This window comes from Melopsittacus undulatus, chromosome 2 (genome assembly GCF_012275295.1).
Source record: "Melopsittacus undulatus isolate bMelUnd1 chromosome 2, bMelUnd1.mat.Z, whole genome shotgun sequence".
Taxonomy (NCBI): domain Eukaryota; kingdom Metazoa; phylum Chordata; class Aves; order Psittaciformes; family Psittaculidae; genus Melopsittacus; species Melopsittacus undulatus.
Window position 1 is genome coordinate 2,121,684 of NC_047528.1, and position 16,792 is coordinate 2,138,475.

General features: G+C 44.7%; 1 protein-coding gene across 3 annotated transcripts in view; it reads left to right on the forward strand.

Annotated features, from left to right (window-relative positions):
- Positions 1-16,792, forward strand: part of UVRAG (UV radiation resistance associated) — a 90,542-nt gene that overhangs the window by 18,230 nt on the left and 55,520 nt on the right. For all 3 annotated transcript variants that reach the window (XM_034074545.1, XM_034074547.1, XM_034074546.1), the window contains 4 exons: positions 732-766; positions 2,848-3,009; positions 4,432-4,506; positions 6,627-6,712. In XM_034074545.1, the coding sequence (XP_033930436.1) occupies positions 732-766; positions 2,848-3,009; positions 4,432-4,506; positions 6,627-6,712 (358 nt within the window). The remainder of the gene's footprint in view (positions 1-731; positions 767-2,847; positions 3,010-4,431; positions 4,507-6,626; positions 6,713-16,792) is intronic.

The following is a 16,792-nucleotide window of genomic DNA, read 5'->3' on the forward strand; positions in this document are numbered from 1 at the left end:
ATGCTAAACTCAAATGATGATACCTAATAGTGAAGTGTGAATGAATCATAGAATGGTTTGGGTTGGAAAGGACCTTAAGATCATCCAGTTCCAACCCCCTGCCATGGGCAGGGACACCTCACACTAAACCATGGCACCCAAGGCTCTGTCCAACCTGGCCTTGAACACTGCCAGGGATGGAGCATTCACAACTTCCCTGGGCAACCCATTCCAGTGCCTCAGCACCCTCACAGTAAAGAACTTCTTCCTTATATCTAACCTGAAGTTCTCCTGTTTCAGTCTGAACCCATCACCCCTTGTCCTATCACTGCAGTCCCTGATGAAGAGCCCCTCTCCAGCATCCTTGGAGCCCCCTTCAGACACTGGAAGCTGCTCTGAGGTCTCCACGCAGCTTCTCTTCTCCAGGCTCAACAGCCCCAATGTTCTCAGCCTGGCTCCATACAGGAGCTGCTCCAGCCCCTGCTCATCCTCGTGGCCTCCTCTGGACTTGTTCCAACAGTTCCATGTCCTTTTCATGTCAAGGACACCAGAACCGCACACAATGCTCCAAGTGAGGTCTCACCCTAGTTCAAAGCATGCCTGTACTTCCAAGTCTTCCTCATGAATCTGCTCCTAATAAACCAGACCCACTGGCATTTGTCTTACATCAGTGTTATTTATTTTAGTCTTTTCTGTCCCATATCCATGTTTAAACTAATCTAAAGGTGTTTTTTTCCTCATTTTTTCTTTAGAGTTTTATAAGAGTGAGGTGATCAAGAATTCTCTGGTAAGTTAACTTCAATACTGAAACTTTCCTTTGAAAAACTGTGTATTCACTGCAGTAGATTGATTTCTCTGCTGAACACCAGCACTGTTAAATGTGTATTTGCACTCTTCAGTTCTGGTTGGAGTATCCCATTCTGTTTTTCAGGCTGTTCCCACAGGGGTTGGGGTAGTGAGTTGCTGGCTAGTAGAAATGTGTGTTGGTTTGAAGTCTTTTGGTCTATTGGATATAAATTCAATATTAAGAACACCAAATAGGTAAAGTACCATTAGCTTTGGTTTGCTGGTTTAAGTCATTTCAGTATGTGAGATTTGTATGTGCCATAACTGAGGCTTGGTTGCAGTTCATCTTTGTTTGCTGTTCTTGGTGTTAACAGAAATAGCTGCTTTTATTTAAATGTCTATTTAAGAACCACTTGTATGTTACTTTGGGTGTACAGATTCAACAGAAGCTCAGGTTGTGCAGTGGTGTAGAAGCTGAGGCCCTGTTTGCAACACCCCAAAGGGACAGTCAGACAGTGTCGCACTGATTTCTTTGAACATCTCTGTGTTGTATAAGTGAATGGTAAGGAGCATGTACCAGCACATATACACATGTGCATTCTTTGAATAGCTTTAAGAAAGTGAGGTTGAAATCATCTTAGAGTTTCTTCATTTCCCATTTTGGGTCAGTGAAGGACCCAGAAGTGATCAGGTTCTTACAGCAGATGAGGGGTAGGTATCTCTCTAGGTGTAGGATGTTGCAGGTACTGGGTAAAGGAGTTTGAAAACCTGCATGAACAAGTTAGAACAGCACCATTTATAGCCCATGAGCTGTAAATGCTTTGAAAAGCTCCTGAATGGAGAAGCAGCACTCTACATCCTCAAGCCTCTTTTATGCAAGAGACAAGTTCCATGAGACTTTGGGATTTTGAGGTCTGCCTGTTCTAAATCAGGACAAGGAATGACAAAAAGGGAATCTAACCAAAGGCAGCATGAGGTGGAATGTCACAAATGTAAATCAAAGGTGTCTCAAGCAAATTTCATACGTTGTCTATGGGTATTTATTAAAATGGTATTTTTGTGCTACCAAATATCCCTTCTCCTTAGGGAAACTAAGTATTCCTTCTGCAGTACTTCATGGGTGGCTTTGCTTCTCCCTTCTTTTCAGAGGCATCTGACTCTAAATTGCCTAACACCAGTTCAGAGATGGTTGGTCACTTCCAAGCTTCTTAAGCACTAGAAGGAAAAGCTTGTATCATGGGATGGCAGTGGGTTCCCACCTTCGTTTTGGAGGAGTTACCATTTCTGGGTGTAGCAGAGGATAGAGCTGTGCATAAAAAGCTCTTCCCCATTTCAGCATTAGGATGCCCTGCGATTTATGTCCTGTGGCAGTCCTAAAGTCAGTATCTGTCTCTTGGCACTTGTAGTGTTGGATTGACTTGGTTGCATCTTGGCCAGTTACAACAGTTCCATAAATCTTTAATTCTGTGTTATCAGAGATGAGTGAATGTTCTTGGAATGCTGCATGTTTGCAAATCTGAGTTCTAGGGAAATAGATGTTAGCAGTTTAGTATGCTGGCTTTATAAAGCTTGAGATGCAAGTCTGGCCTCTTGGGATGAAGAGGCAACATTTGAGGGTTGCTGTCAGCATCAGTCAAGGGGGAGAAGAATGTGAACAAACTGTCAATAATGCAAACTGAATTATTAAGGAGTAGATCAGCCCTTTAAACTTCACTTTTGCAATGTAAACTGTACTCAGAAGCTCAGGGATGGCTTGGAAAGCCACTTCCACTTGTGAAGTTCCTGATTTGGTTCAACTGAATGAGTAAATTCTGAGTAAATTCTTCAGCATTTCCTAATGGAAGGAAGCAGAGCCCACTCTGTGTTTCTGAAGTACTTTATAGCATGAAGCTTTTAACCCAGGGATTCTCTGTAGTAAACAGACTAAGGAAGCAGCAGAGCCTCTTGGCTTCAGCCATGTGTGAACCTTGAAATAGCTGGTGTTATTCTTTTATATCTATATATATATATAATGTTTGACATGGACTTCATTACCTTCTGCATTGTTTAGTTTGAGTTGGTTTTATCCCTCTTTACCCACAGAATCCAACATGGAGGAGTCTGGACTTTGGGATAATGCCTGATCGTCTCGATACCTCTGTCTCCTGCTTTGTTGTGAGGATCTGGGGTGGCAAGAAGGAGCACTTCCAGCTTCTGATTGAATGGAAAGTCAATCTGGATGGGTTGAAGTACTTGGGCCAGCAGGTAATGTGAAAACAGTTTATTCTCAACTCTTTACCGAAGGAAACAAGTTATGTGGATGAACAAATAGAAAGGAAATGAACACATTTGAAGGGCATGTTTTAAAGTTTGATTGCAGAGATTCATGCTAGGTTACCTCTGAGCTTTAAATCTCGGCTGCTTTAAGGTACCACTGTTGACTGAGCCTCTCAAATGGTAGTGGTTTAAATTGCAGTGCCTTGCTTCAAGCAAATGGTGATGTGATTGTATGTATACTTCATAGAATCCCAGCCTGGCTTGGGTTGGAAGAAACCTTAAAGCTCCTCCAGCTCCAACCCCTGCCATGGGCAGGGACCCCTTCCACTGGAGCAGCTGCTCCAAGCCCCTGTGTCCAACCTGGCCTTGAACACTGCCAGGGATGGGGCAGCCACAGCTTCTCTGGGCACCCTGTGCCAGCGCCTCAGCACCTTCCCAGGGAACAGCTTCTGCCTCAGAGCTCAGCTCAGTCTCCCCTCTCTTGTGCAGGTTCAAGCCATTCCCCTTGGCCTGGCCCTCCTTGCTCTTATTAAAATGTTTGTGTATATGACAGTTTTAATCCATTCACATAGCAATGACAAACCATAAAAGCTCTTCAGTCCAAGGAGTTTACTCTGAGATCTGTTTTATTCTGGGCTTTATTTATTACTCATAGCCTTTTGAAAGAGGTAAAAAGAGAGGTGTGTTCTGAATTGTGGAGCCTATAGTAAAAGTGGCTCAGAAAGAAACCCATATCACATAAATGATAAGACCACTAAATAAATATGGTGACTTCTGAATCAAACAGGTTTCCAGTGGGTGCTTTTTGATTAATTGAGAAGCTGTTCCCTGTGAGGGTGCTGAGGCACTGGCACAGGGTGCCCAGAGAAGCTGTGGCTGCCCCATCCCTGGCAGTGCTCAAGGCCAGGTTGGACACAGGGGCTTGGAGCAGCTGCTCCAGTGGAAGGGGTCCTTGCCTGTGGCAGGGGTTGGAGCTGGGTGATCCTAAGGTCTTTTCCAACCCAAGCCATACTGTGATTCCATGATTTTGTCTGCTATGACCAGAGAACCCTCATTTTTAGCATCATTACTTATTATGTGCAAGCTAATTATTCCTAAGACTTATTTCTTTGATTAGTTCCCTGGTCTCCTCATTTTTGTCAGCTGGAAATGCAGCAATAGGAAGTATTCTCTGGCCAGCATTTCTGATTTCAAGGTAGAATCACTGAACATACTCAGTGACCTTAAACCAGTGAAGCAAATGCATTTTCTATGGCTAAATTCCATTTTCACTTAGTTTTCCTGTGCTTCTCGAATTGCAGGTGCTGAGAAACTGCTTTTGACTGTCAGCACATTCCATCTTGTGTGCTCTGTGTGCTGTGTAAAGTCATAGGGAACTGAAATGGTTTTTTTCCCCTTCTCTTCTTACAGATACATGCAAGAAACCCCAATGAGATTATTTTTGGTCTCAATGATGGTTACTACGGAGCTTCTTTTGAGCAGAAGGTAAGGGCATCCTGTACTTCTGGCTTCTTGGTACTGCTGACAAGCTGAAATTGAACTTGGAAACTGATATTTTCACACTTAAATACACAAAAATGCTTCATTTTGAGAAGAAACACTTTTTTTTGACATAACAGATAAGAACTGTTACTGTGCCTTCATGGTGTGGACATCTGAGCTGTTTGGGAAGGCAGGGACTAGTATTTTAAGTCCAAAAACCCGTTGTTACTGGAAATAAGACTGTTCTTTGAAGCAGACACTGCATTTAAGCATAGAACAGTCTGAAATGGTGTGGTTTTTAAGACTCACTTTCATGGTAAATAGAAAAGCACATTAAATTTTAGTTATCAGTTTTAAAACCAGAGTTTGTAGCTCTTATGTAGGAATCTGTTTGCTCCATGTTGCCACTGTTTCACCCCATGGACTCTTTGGAGAACAAAAACCACTGGAGCTTTTGTGCTTATTCAGCCAACATTGTGGCTGCAGCCACATTAATCCTATGGCAGTGCTGATTACTACATCGATGCTGAAAAAGCTTAGTTACTTATAGCAAATAGCACAGCTGACAGGTTGTTGGGTTTATCTTAATCCCAAATTGCCAGTGGCAGTGCTGTGGTATAGGTAGGTTGTATAAAGAGTCCCTGGCTGGAACGGAGATGACTCCTTGAGGCACAGTGACAGTTTCTGCATTAGCCACAACCAGCAAGTCCAGTCTTGTGGGGATTTGAATGGAAGTGATGGCTTTATAGTCAGCAATGTACAGAGCAGGTACTAGGAAGAAATCCTTCATTGTGAGAGTGGTGAGACATTGGAACTGGTTGCACAGAGAAGATGTTCAGCCTGGAGAAGGCTCTAGGGGCTTTGGACAAGTGCCTGTAGGGCCAAGCCAAGGGGAATGGCTTGAGCCTGCCCAAGGGGAGACTGAGCTGAGCTCTTAGGCAGAAGCTGTTCCCTGGGAGGGTGCTGAGGCGCTGGCACAGGGTGCCCAGAGAAGCTGTGGCTGCCCCATCCCTGGCAGTGCTCAAGGCCAGGTTGGACACAGGGGCTTGGAGCAGCTGCTCCAGTGGAAGGGGTCCCTGCCCGTGGCAGGGGTTGGAACTGGATGAGCTTTAAGGTCCCTTCCAACCCAAACCAGTCTGTGATTCAATGATATGGTGCCTCTGTTGCAATGTGATGTACATTACAGTGTATAGATCACACAATTAGTTAGGTGGAACTTTATTTTTTGTGGGAAAGAGCATGCTGCATGGCCTGTGGGTAATGCAGTTGTGTCAGGAGATGTTGACGTGTAACTCTGCATTTCAACATGTTCTATATGAAAGCAGCCAGTTGAGGCAGGGAGTGTGCAGTGATTGTGGTACTCTGAGTGTGCCTGCATCACTTGGAAAATCAGCTGATAGATGGGATCAGCTGGAGTTAGTGCATACACTAAGATGATTGCCTGTTCTCCTACAATCTGTAAACTTCATTACAGTGCTGCTGGTGCTTTGACCTATTTAGAATTCACTTTATCATGTGAAGAACCTAGGAATTTGTGTGACTCTGATATAGAAGAACTCAATATGTGATCTTTGCAGTGTGAAGAATTGCTCTTTGTCGCTGTTTCAATGCTTCCTGTGCAGAGGGTACACTTTGGTTGCTTCAGAATGATAGAAGGGTTTTTTTGTAACTTCCAGAGACTTATTCACATCATTCACAACTGAGATTGCTTTGATCCTTGAAATGTGTTTCCGCATGGATAAGGAGCATGGATTTATCTCATGTCACTGAATAGGCTCTCAGATCTGAACCTGAAGAAGGTCAGCACTCTAAACTACATCATTCAGTATTTCTGTGCATGGAATCTGTGCAGTAGTGGATTATAAAGGTCAGGAAACTACACTCTCTGTCTAGAACACAGTGCAAGTGATAGGTCACTAACACCTTTACAGGTAACTGCTGTTAAGATCCAGACTTGAACTTGGTTTCATTAGCACCATACATCGTTTCTATCTACTGCACATAAAACCATGTGAAAAGAGATTTAAAAGACATTGAATGCAACATTGTTTGTTGTCCTACCAAAAGTGCATGTCGAGATGGAGGTTTTGGTTCTTAAATTAACATTCTTTCTTTGCCTTAAGGATCACTCAGGTACCCTGAAGAGCAGTCTTCTCCAGGTGGATCAGAACTGTGTTCGTAACTCATACGATGTCTTCTCTTTGCTTAGGTAAGGTATTGGAGAATATTCTATGTAGCTCTTGGTAACTTCTTTAGTATCTTTAGCCTTTCCAAGCATCAAACCAACTCTTCTGGACTGGAATGTGCAAAGGAGATATCCAGGTAATGCTGATGTACTACCTGGTGAGCCCAAACTAGCCAAAGGGATATTCATACCACAGCACATCATGCCTGGGATAGAAACTGGGGGAGTTGGCTGGAGGTGGCTGATCACTGCATATCTGTTAGCAGGTGCTGAGCAATTGTATTGTACATCACTTGTGTTTATTTGTTCCTTTTGTTTTTTCCCTTTTCTTCATTACTATTTATTAATATTATTACTACTACTATTATTATTATACCTTATTTTAATTATTAAACTGTTCTTATCTCAACCCATGGATGTTTCCCCCAAGTCTCCTCCCTATCTCACTGTGGGGTTGTGTGGAAGTGGCTGCCTGGTACTTAGTTAACAGCTGGGGCTAAATCACAACAAGCCCCACTCTGTTCTCTTCAGCATCATTAAAACTTAACTAAATTAGAACTGGGGACAGGGGGAGCAACTTGCCCAAACTTGCCTTGGTAGAATGATGCTGTAGTTGGAACAAAACAGCTACACACCTGAATGTGTGTGTTTTGTGTCTTCTTAAATGTTGAATTTGATTTGAATTTGCCTTTTTTTCTGCTTTATAATCCAGAAAATAGGCACTGCACAAAGTAAGGACCCAGTTACACCAAAACTTGTATAAGATGGATATGGTGGCTGCAGTTTTGGGTGGTTACTTAGGTGTCAGGTGGTGAAACACAAAATACTAGCATAAAGGTAAATAAAAAGGCCTTTTTCAGGTCTGCTTTAATGATAGTAACTCAAAGTAATTGTGTGTAGGAAAACAGAGATTTTAAACACTTGTCAGTAGGTGGGTATTGAGGAGTTCAAAAGGCATTTAACAAGCCCTGCAGAGAAGGAAGTGGTGTTGGTCAATGAGAAACTGAACATGAGCCGGCTGCAGTGTGTGCTCACAGCCCAGAAAGCAACCGTATCCTGGGCTGCATCCAAAGGAGCGTGACCAGCAGGGAGAAGGAGGTGATCCTGCCCCTCTGCTCTGCTCTGGTGAGACCTCACCTGGAGCATTGTGTGCAGTTCTGGGGTCCTCAGCATCAGAAGGACATGGAACTGTTGGAACAAGTCCAGAGGAGGCCACGAGGATGCTCAGGGGCTGGAGCAGCTCCTGTATGGAGCCAGGCTGAGAACATTGGGGCTGTTGAGCCTGGAGAAGAGAAGCTGCGTGGAGACCTCAGAGCAGCTTCCAGTGTCTGAAGGGGGCTCCAAGGATGCTGGAGAGGGGCTCTTCATCAGGGACTGCAGTGATAGGACAAGGGGTGATGGGTTCAGACTGAAACAGGGGAAGTTCAGGTTGGAGATAAGGAAGAAATTATTTACTGTGAGGGTGCTGAGGCACTGGAATGGGTTGCCCAGGGAGGTTGTGAATGCTCCATCCCTGGCAGTGTTCAAGGCCAGGTTGGACAGAGCCTTGGGTGCCATGGTTTAGTGTGAGGTGTCCCTGCCCATGGCAGGGGGTTGGAACTGGATGATCTTAAGGTCCTTTCCAACCCTAACTATTCTATGGTTCTAAGACAGGTCGATAACTTCAGTTCTACAGTAATAGCAATAGATGTGCTACAAAGGAAACCCTCGAGAAGGAAGTATTTAATATTCTTTCAAAAGTCTTTGGAGAAATACATGTTGTGTTTTTATCAGTTGTAATAAAAGTTGAATGCCTTTGGTAGTGTTAACAGTAGGTGTCACTGTTGCTTGTGAAGACGTTAACTCTAGGAGATGTTAACTCTGTGTTGCTTATTCAGAAGCCCCTGTTTTATAAGCTCTCTTAAAACTTAAATGTGCTGTTCCTTGGTTGTGTAAAGCAGGTTTGCACCAAAAGCTGCGTTCTAAATGTCTGCCTCCTGTACTTTTAGTGCAAAACAACCTGGGGGTGTGTTATAAACTTCTGGTTGTGTTCTGGCACAGTCTGTTTGGAGAGAACTCAGCCTCTACCTGACATTGTCTTTGTTAAATAGAATAGAATATGTGGTGGTCATTCTGATTGCTTTATTGATGTGTTTGGGTGGGTTTCCCACATTTCCTTTGCGTTTCTTGGTAGTATGGAGCACACTCACACCAGCTTGTCATGACTTGACCAGCTTGAGCCTGTCTGAGCCTGTCTAACCGTGTCTAATCTGAACTGTGGTCCTTCTGAAAGTGTCTATCATAAAGCTAACAAGAAGTGAAGATGCCAGCTTCGCTGCAGCTGCCCTTGCTGGATGCTGCTTTGAAACCTCAGTACTGAAGCTAAGGACTTTGATCTTGGGAAGGTACTTGAGAGCCCAGATATCATCTCATTACAGTTTTTAGGTGTCCTGTTGGGTGTAGCTCTTGTTCAGCCCTGCCTCTGAGCAGAGACATTCTCTTTTTGCTTTGTCCTAAAAGGAACAGGTTTGTATCCAGGCCTCACCACCAGGTCTGCTGCTGATTCCTCAGTGGATTCTATATATCCTATAGGAGTACATCTTGCATTGTCTAGTTCAGTCAGAAGTTAGCAGTTATCAGCTGTGACCATTTCTAAGTGCTCTTTTTGCCTGTTTCCTTCTTAGCTAAGAAAGCTCTTCAGGAGCTGAGGCAAAGTCTAGAATCCTTTCTATGGATTTCTATGGGTTCAAACTGAAACAGAGGAGATTCTGGTTGGAGATAAGGCAGAAGCTCTTTACTGTGAGGGTGCTGAGGTGCTGGCACAGGGTGCCCAGAGAAGCTATGGCTGCCCCATCCCTGGCAGTGCTCAAGGCCAGGTTGGACACAGGGGCTTGGAGCAGCTGCTCCAGTGGAAGGGGTCCCTGCCTGTGGTGGGGGTTGGAGCTGGAGGAGCTTTAAGGTCCTTTCCATCCCAAACCATTCCATGATTCTATTCCCTCCCACATTAGCTCTGCTGTTTTACAGGCACACTTTCTCTGCTGCTGCTTACCTTTGGCATCAACCTTAAACCACTGGTGATAGTGTTTATTTCTTTCAAAGCAATCTCCAGTCTCTTCTTGTCAGGTGTCCCTTTGCTCCTACCAAGCATGTTGGTTCTCACCTCCTCCAGCTCAAGTCCAGGCTTGAGTAACGAGCCCATGAACTCTTTCCAATGATGGTTTTTGTGTGACTATGTCCCATTTGCAACCTGAAGAGAGAGATGGGTGTAATTTGAGTTGTGATTCACTTGACAGGACATGTACTTGGGGAGGAAATGAATCTCTGCCTGCCTGCTTCTGTCTATTGGTTGTAAAGAGGATAGGGAGGTGTCTGTGCTGTAAAGGTTTGCATCTGGTCACATAAATCCCACGTTTTGAAGACTTTCTCATGATATGATGCTTGTCTGTAGTAAAAATTCACAAGCTGCACATGTGGTTTCCTAATACTTCCATGGGACATGTGGATATGAAGAACAGCTTTGTCCTGGTTTTGCTTAAACTCAAAAACAGGAAGCAAATCCTAGTGATGGTGGTATCTGTATCCCAGTTATTCCAATGGTATGTTTCTGCCAGGTGGGGTCAGGTGAATAGTGAGGGAATCATAGAAGGGTTTGTATTGGAAGGGACCTTAAGGCTCATCCAGCTCCAACCCCTGCTGTGGGCAGGGACACCTCACACTAGAGTAGCTACCTCCAAGCCCCTGTGTCCAACCTGGCCTTGAACACTGCCAGGGATGGGGCATCATCATCATGTGAGATGAGCAACTGAGAGAGAAGGCTTCACCCCAACCCTCACCTCCTGAAAACCTGCAAAATGAGAACTTCTGTGGTCGTTCTCTCCATCAAACCTGTTTTTGGGGGAAGAAATGGTTGAATTTTTGTTTTTACATCTCAAAAGAAGTGAATAGTTCAAACTCATGAAGCTTGTGAATAGGCCTTAATGAAAAGCACGTGCTTGGCTCAAATTTTGTTGATTTAAAGAAATTAGTCAGGAATGCCAGAGCGTGTGAACAGTAGAACATGGTTTGAGTGTTGGATGAAAGTCGTGCCTGTGCGCTCAGATGCTTAATGACTCCGATTTACAAGTTCATTAAGCAGGAGGAAAAGTTTAAGTACCCAGAGAGCTGAACTTTACACAAGGAAAGTTCTCAGCACCTCTGCAGCTCAGGAACCTTCTTGTTTTGGGGTAGGAACAAGATCCTCAGGCAGATGAAGACAGGCTGAGAACACTGGGGCTGTTGAGCCTGGAGAAGAGAAGCTGTGTGGAGACCTCAGAGCAGCTTCCAGTGTCTGAAGGGGGCTCCAAGGATGCTGGAGAGGGGCTCTTCATCAGGGACTGCAGTGATAGGACAAGGGGTGATGGGTTCAGACTGAAACAGGGGAAGTTCAGGTTGGAGATAAGGCAGAAGCTCTTTACTGTGAGGGTGCTGAGGCGCTGGCACAGGGTGCCCAGAGAAGCTGTGGCTGCCCCATCCCTGGCAGTGCTCAAGGCCAGGTTGGACACAGGGGCTTGGAGCAGCTGCTCCAGTGGAAGGGGTCCCTTCTTGTGGCATGGGTTGGAACTGAATGGTCTTAAGGTTCTTTCCAACCCAAACCATTCTATGACTGTATGAAGTGTAGTGCTGCAGAGCAGTTGTTTGTGCCATATAGAAATGACAAATGTTCTCCCAGCCTTTTGTTTTAAAAAGGGCTAAAAAAGTTAACCACCCCCTTGGAAAGCAGAAAGGTTGAGGTTTTGTCCCTTGGCCATCTTGTCAGGTTTCCTGAGGAGAGGTCACTTAAAGGCATTCTAAATATTATGTTGCTGGTGGTAATAGGTTAGAGAGTAACGTGTTTCACCTTTCACATCACACTCAGGATGGGCCAGCTTCATCTGAGGTCATGTTCTGGACATGTCTCCATAATCATGCTCTCAGCACGTTTGCAGCACTCATGGGAATAGGTTTATATTTAGGATTCTCTGAGTTTTCTGTCCTTTCTTTAAATAGTGAAAAATAGACCCTTCAGTGTGAAGTGGTGTTGGGAAGATGGGGTGTGCTGGCAGTTGCTAAAGGAAGGGCTTAAAATCCTATATGTTACAATTCTACTTCAGTTCCTAAGTATAAAAACTAATATCTTGTATTCTGCAACAGCTTCTCATGGTATTGTGACAGAACAATTGGCCTGCTATTAGTTTTTATGCTTCTATGTATGCGAGTGCCTCATATCCTCCCAGATTCTGCCTGCAGACAAAGTGCTCTAAGAATTAGTGAAACATGCCCCTTTGAAGGTTGGTTTCCTATGTTCTTCACTCTCCAGTCCAAAACTACATTCTCTGTGGTTTAACCATTCCTTCAGCAGCATGGATGGCATGCTTGTGCTCTTCAGCCAGCCACTAAGTGCAGATTGAAAGCATTTTGGTTGTATCCTGGCCTGCATCCAAAGGAGCGTGACCAACAGACTGAAGGAGATCTGATCCTGCCCCTCTACTCTGCTCTTCTGAGACCTCACTTGGAGCATTGTGTGCAGTTCTGGTCCAGGAAGAGAAGATGCTCTCAGCTGTTCCCTGACTGTGCAGTCTGTACAGCATCTGCCCCATCCCTGGCAGTGTTCAAGGCCAGGTTGGGCACAGGGGCTTGGAGCAGCTGCTCCAGTGGAAGGTGTCCCTGCATGTGACAGGGGTTGGATCTTGATGAGCTTTAAGGTCCCTTCAACCCAAACCAGTCTGGGATTCTGATAATAAACCCATAGGTGAGTCATGCAAAGCTGTTCTGCCTTGAGCTTCTCTGAAGTTCTGTTTTCATCCTCATCTCCGTGAAAGAGGTGAGGCTGTGCAGTGGGTGGGATTCAGCCTCTAGCCTCTGCAGTTCTGACTGCATGGAAATGGTGTGGCTCTTCCCTATTCCTTTCAGCCTGCTGGTACTTGCATAGAGATAAAAGGAGGTAGGAAAGCTTAGTTTAACTTTTATGTCAAAATGTGCACTGCCAAGTTCCCAACTTCAAATGCCACCAACACCTTTCTAAACACTGTAGTTGTGGATGCTCATGCAGTAGGAACAGTGCCACAGGCTAAGATGTCACTTGTGTGTGGCAGGTGAAAGTTACCACCTTTGGTGCTCTTGCATTGCCTTGCTCTTGGTTTTTCCTATGAGTATCTCAGCAGTCAAATTGCTGCTCTCAAATCACACACCTTCAGCCTTTAATCCTGTTGCTACCACCACCTTCTCCCAGCAGATAGGGAAATACACCTTCACAAGCCTGGAATGGGCAGTAGGATTCCCCTTAGCCTGACTTGTGCTTTTTAGATCAGTAAGTTCCTCTGCTAAATCTCTTTGCTAGTGATAACTGTGATTGTTTTCCTGCAGTGGCCAGCCTGGGTGTTTCTAAGCTAGGAAGCATTTCCACCTGGAAGACTTGGCTCTTCGTACTGTGTAAGCAGCCAAGACAAGGCAGGCATCCCCTTGGCTTGGGACATGAAACCCCAGGTGGCCTGAAGCCAACATAAATAAACACAAGCTGTAATGGGACCTCTTGAGTGCCTCTGTATGCTTCAATAAGCAGCACTCACATGGATGAACACTACAACAAGTGTCATCTCTCTTGGCCTAAAAACCATGGGGGTTGGAATCGTGGGGTGGTGTCTTCCTGGGATGGAAACTGGGATCTGAATTTTCTGAAGAGGTTCCTTAGGGATATGTATCTATGGAATCAGACTTTATGGACAGATCTGTTCCCAGGCATTTCACTTGTGTGGTGCGAAGCTGTATGGAAACTGAGGCTAATCAGTCATCACAAGAGTCAGTTTACAAGCCTGACTTTTGCCCAGATCTGTAGAAGGGAATGACATGGGTCACAGCAAGTTGAAACAGTCCATGAAGCATGGGAGAGAGGTGGGGGGTTTGTATGTTACCTGCAGGGTTAGCAGTCTGCTGCTGCAGTTACCTGCAGCTTTCCTAGTACAGCATATAGAATGAAACACCTTTATGGTGGCAGGTCTTTAGCCTAAGCATGATAGGCACATTGCTATCTCTTGATCAGATTTGGGTTTGGAGCTCTGTTTAAAAGAGAAGGGACACAGAGCTGTGCAGAACTTCATAAACATCTTTATTCTACTGCTTTATTTTGTGCTGGTGCGTCCAAGACCATATCAATGACGTTCAATGAGATTAGAAGTCATAGGATCAACCAGGTTGGAAAAGCCCTATAAGCCCATCCAGTCCAACCATTCCCAGCCCTGCCCCATGGCACTGAGGCCTCGTCTCCACGGGCTGTGAACCCTTGCAGGGCCGGTGCCTGCAGCCCTGCCCTGGGCAGCCTGTTCCAATGCCTGAGCACCCTGTGGGGCAGGAATTGTTCCTCAGCTCCATCTAAACCTGCCCTGGTGCAGCTTGAGGCCGGTTCCTCTTGTCCTAAATCCTCACATTTATGCCCCTTGGGGGATTGGATTTACATGTAACTTACCTTTGTACTACATAGACTGTCTTGAATGTGATTCTGGCTGTTGCCTTGACTTAGTGTGAGGTGTTCCTGTCCATGGCAGGGGGGTTGGAACTGGATGATCTTAAGGTTCTTTCCAACCCTAATTATTCTATGATTCTATGATAAGCACCAGTATAAAGAACAAAAAGCAGCTTCCTTTCGTTATTTGCCATAAATATATTTGTTCTTTGGGTAAAAAAAGTTATGCCATAAACCCACCCCAGCACTGGAGTCCTGTCTATGGCTTGGAATAAGAGAGTTAGAGACAGCTCAGGTTTTGTGACTTCATTTCTGCAAAACATGGTTTGTTCTTCACATGAAGGCTCCTCTTCCATTCCTGCCCTGTGTGTATTGAAGGTGATCTATCCACTAGGTAGCTCCACATGCTGGAGGCCAGGACCTCCCTTGCTCCCAGCCTGCCAGATGTGTTTGGTCCTTTCCTTCTCCATTTACCCATAGCTCAAAGCATCCACTGTTGAGCTATCCACATGGATTTGATCATCCAAAAGCTTCACTGGAGTCTTATACATGTAAGACTCAAACCTGTGTGGAAGGAGGATGTGCCTGTGCTCCGGCAGCACTGTCTTGAGTTTCTCACAGCACTGGCTCTCATCAAGCTTTAATGCCATAAATGAACAAGTCAGACTTGCATTTTCTTCTCCTCTTACTCCCTACTGTCTTCTCTCACCTTTTGACAAATGGGAGCTATGGGTTGCTGAGGAAATTGGGAAAGGGAGTGGAAGATCAGGAGCTTTAACTTGTTCTTGTGGGAAAGCAGATGTAGCAAATGATGGTTTAAAGGGCTGGGTTATAAGTATGTTATAGCTGGCTGGCACTCGCCATAATCTCATTGCTGGGCTGATACAAAGTAATGTATGTTCCATTTTTTGTGTTTAATAGGAAAGTCTTGGATTGCTTCTTTAATAATAGGTTTGGGTATTTTCCTTCTAGGATCCTACATCTTACTTATTGCCAGAAGTGTTCTGCTCTCTCTTCTAAATCCCTGGTAGTAATTCTCAGTTTAAATTTAGGCTCATTGTAAACTAAGGTTGTTCTGGCAGCTACAAGCATAGGAGTTTATTTCTCTTGTGAGAAGTAGCTGGAGTATGGGACTGCTGTAATTAATGGATGTATTTATGGCTTAAAGTTGTGTCCATGAGCCATCCAGATGTGTCTGATAGAAGCAAAGAGCTATTTGGAGTGTGTGACAGAGCTACAAAATCCTGTATCAAATGTCCAATAAAGCTGAGAGTCTTTCATTAATGTAAATCTAAGCATATGTTAGCTTAATAGGCACAACTGTCACTACATCCAGCTTTCAGGTTTATAAAGACTGCAGCCAGGAATGAACTTGCTGTATAAACTAGTAAATCACCGGACTAATTCATGGCCAAGAGGGATATCTCAGTTGCAGGATACAGCATGTTTCCTAAAGGAAAGTGCTTCAGCTGAACCTTCGAATGCTGCAAAGCTGAAAGAGAGCAAAATGTGTTGTTACAGCCCATTCCCCAGTTGTAAAGTTGTGCTGGACTGCTGCATTGTGGAAGCTTGGGAAGTCAGGAAGCCTGCTCCTTCTTGCAAACAAGACATGGCTGGTGTTGCAAAGAAATCCTATATTAATGGTGAGGAAATCCAAAACATGGCAAGTTCTTTTTCCCTTCCCAGTCAGTACCCAGGTTGAACTGATTGGCAGAGCATCATATACTAGAATTGCTTTAAATCTTACAGCCAAGGTAAGAAGTAGGGTTTTTTTTAGTGGGGGAAGGAAATAGTTCTGTCAAACTTAAAAAGCCTTGAAGAATTACCCCAAATAGCCCAAATTTCAGCTTACTTGGGATCTAGCATGTGGAGAGATGCTGAAACTTTACCTAGTGGTCCTTCCTACATCACGTAGGGATGCAACTTTTGTTGGTCTTGGCTTACAGTACTTGGCTAATGGGTTAGTATCTATCCCCCTAAATGTCCAAAGGAAGGGAGAGTATCTTGTTTCCTCTTAATCTCCCCACCTCAGAAAAGAAGGTAATAGGAGAATGAAAGTAGAACAGCAGCTTCATGCATCTCCACCTCCAATCTCTGAGAGTTGTAAGGAATGTTAATGCCTGCTTTGCTTCCCAGTCCTTTCCCAGGCAGCAGCAAACTCACCTGAGGTTGGACCATTGCACAGCAGCTCTTGGGACAGGGGATGGAGCCCAGCAGCACTAAATCTGTCCCACTTAATGTGCATGTTACTCTGGTGCTGGCTGACAATGGCTGTGAGCTGCTGCAGAGCCACCAGAGCAGCCTGCTGACCCAGGGTGACGACACTGTTGGCTAAGGTATCCCTTGAAGGAGGCTCGAGGCTCTGCTCTGACTGCTTTGGCTTTCCTGACCTCTGAAGGAAGTCTGGTAGCAAGCCAGTGGCCTCTTAAAGCCCTGAATTAGCTCTCAAAGTGCTATGGATAGTGCTAATTTCAATAAGAAATAATAGCCCTCTTAAGCAATATAGGAAGAATCCTGCATTGGCTGATAGCACCTAGGTTATGCCATCGGTTGGCTGATTGTTGTCAAGTACTAAACCAACCCATAGAATCATAGAATAGTTTGGGTTGGAAAGGACCTGAAGATCATCCAGTTCCAACCCCCTGCCATGG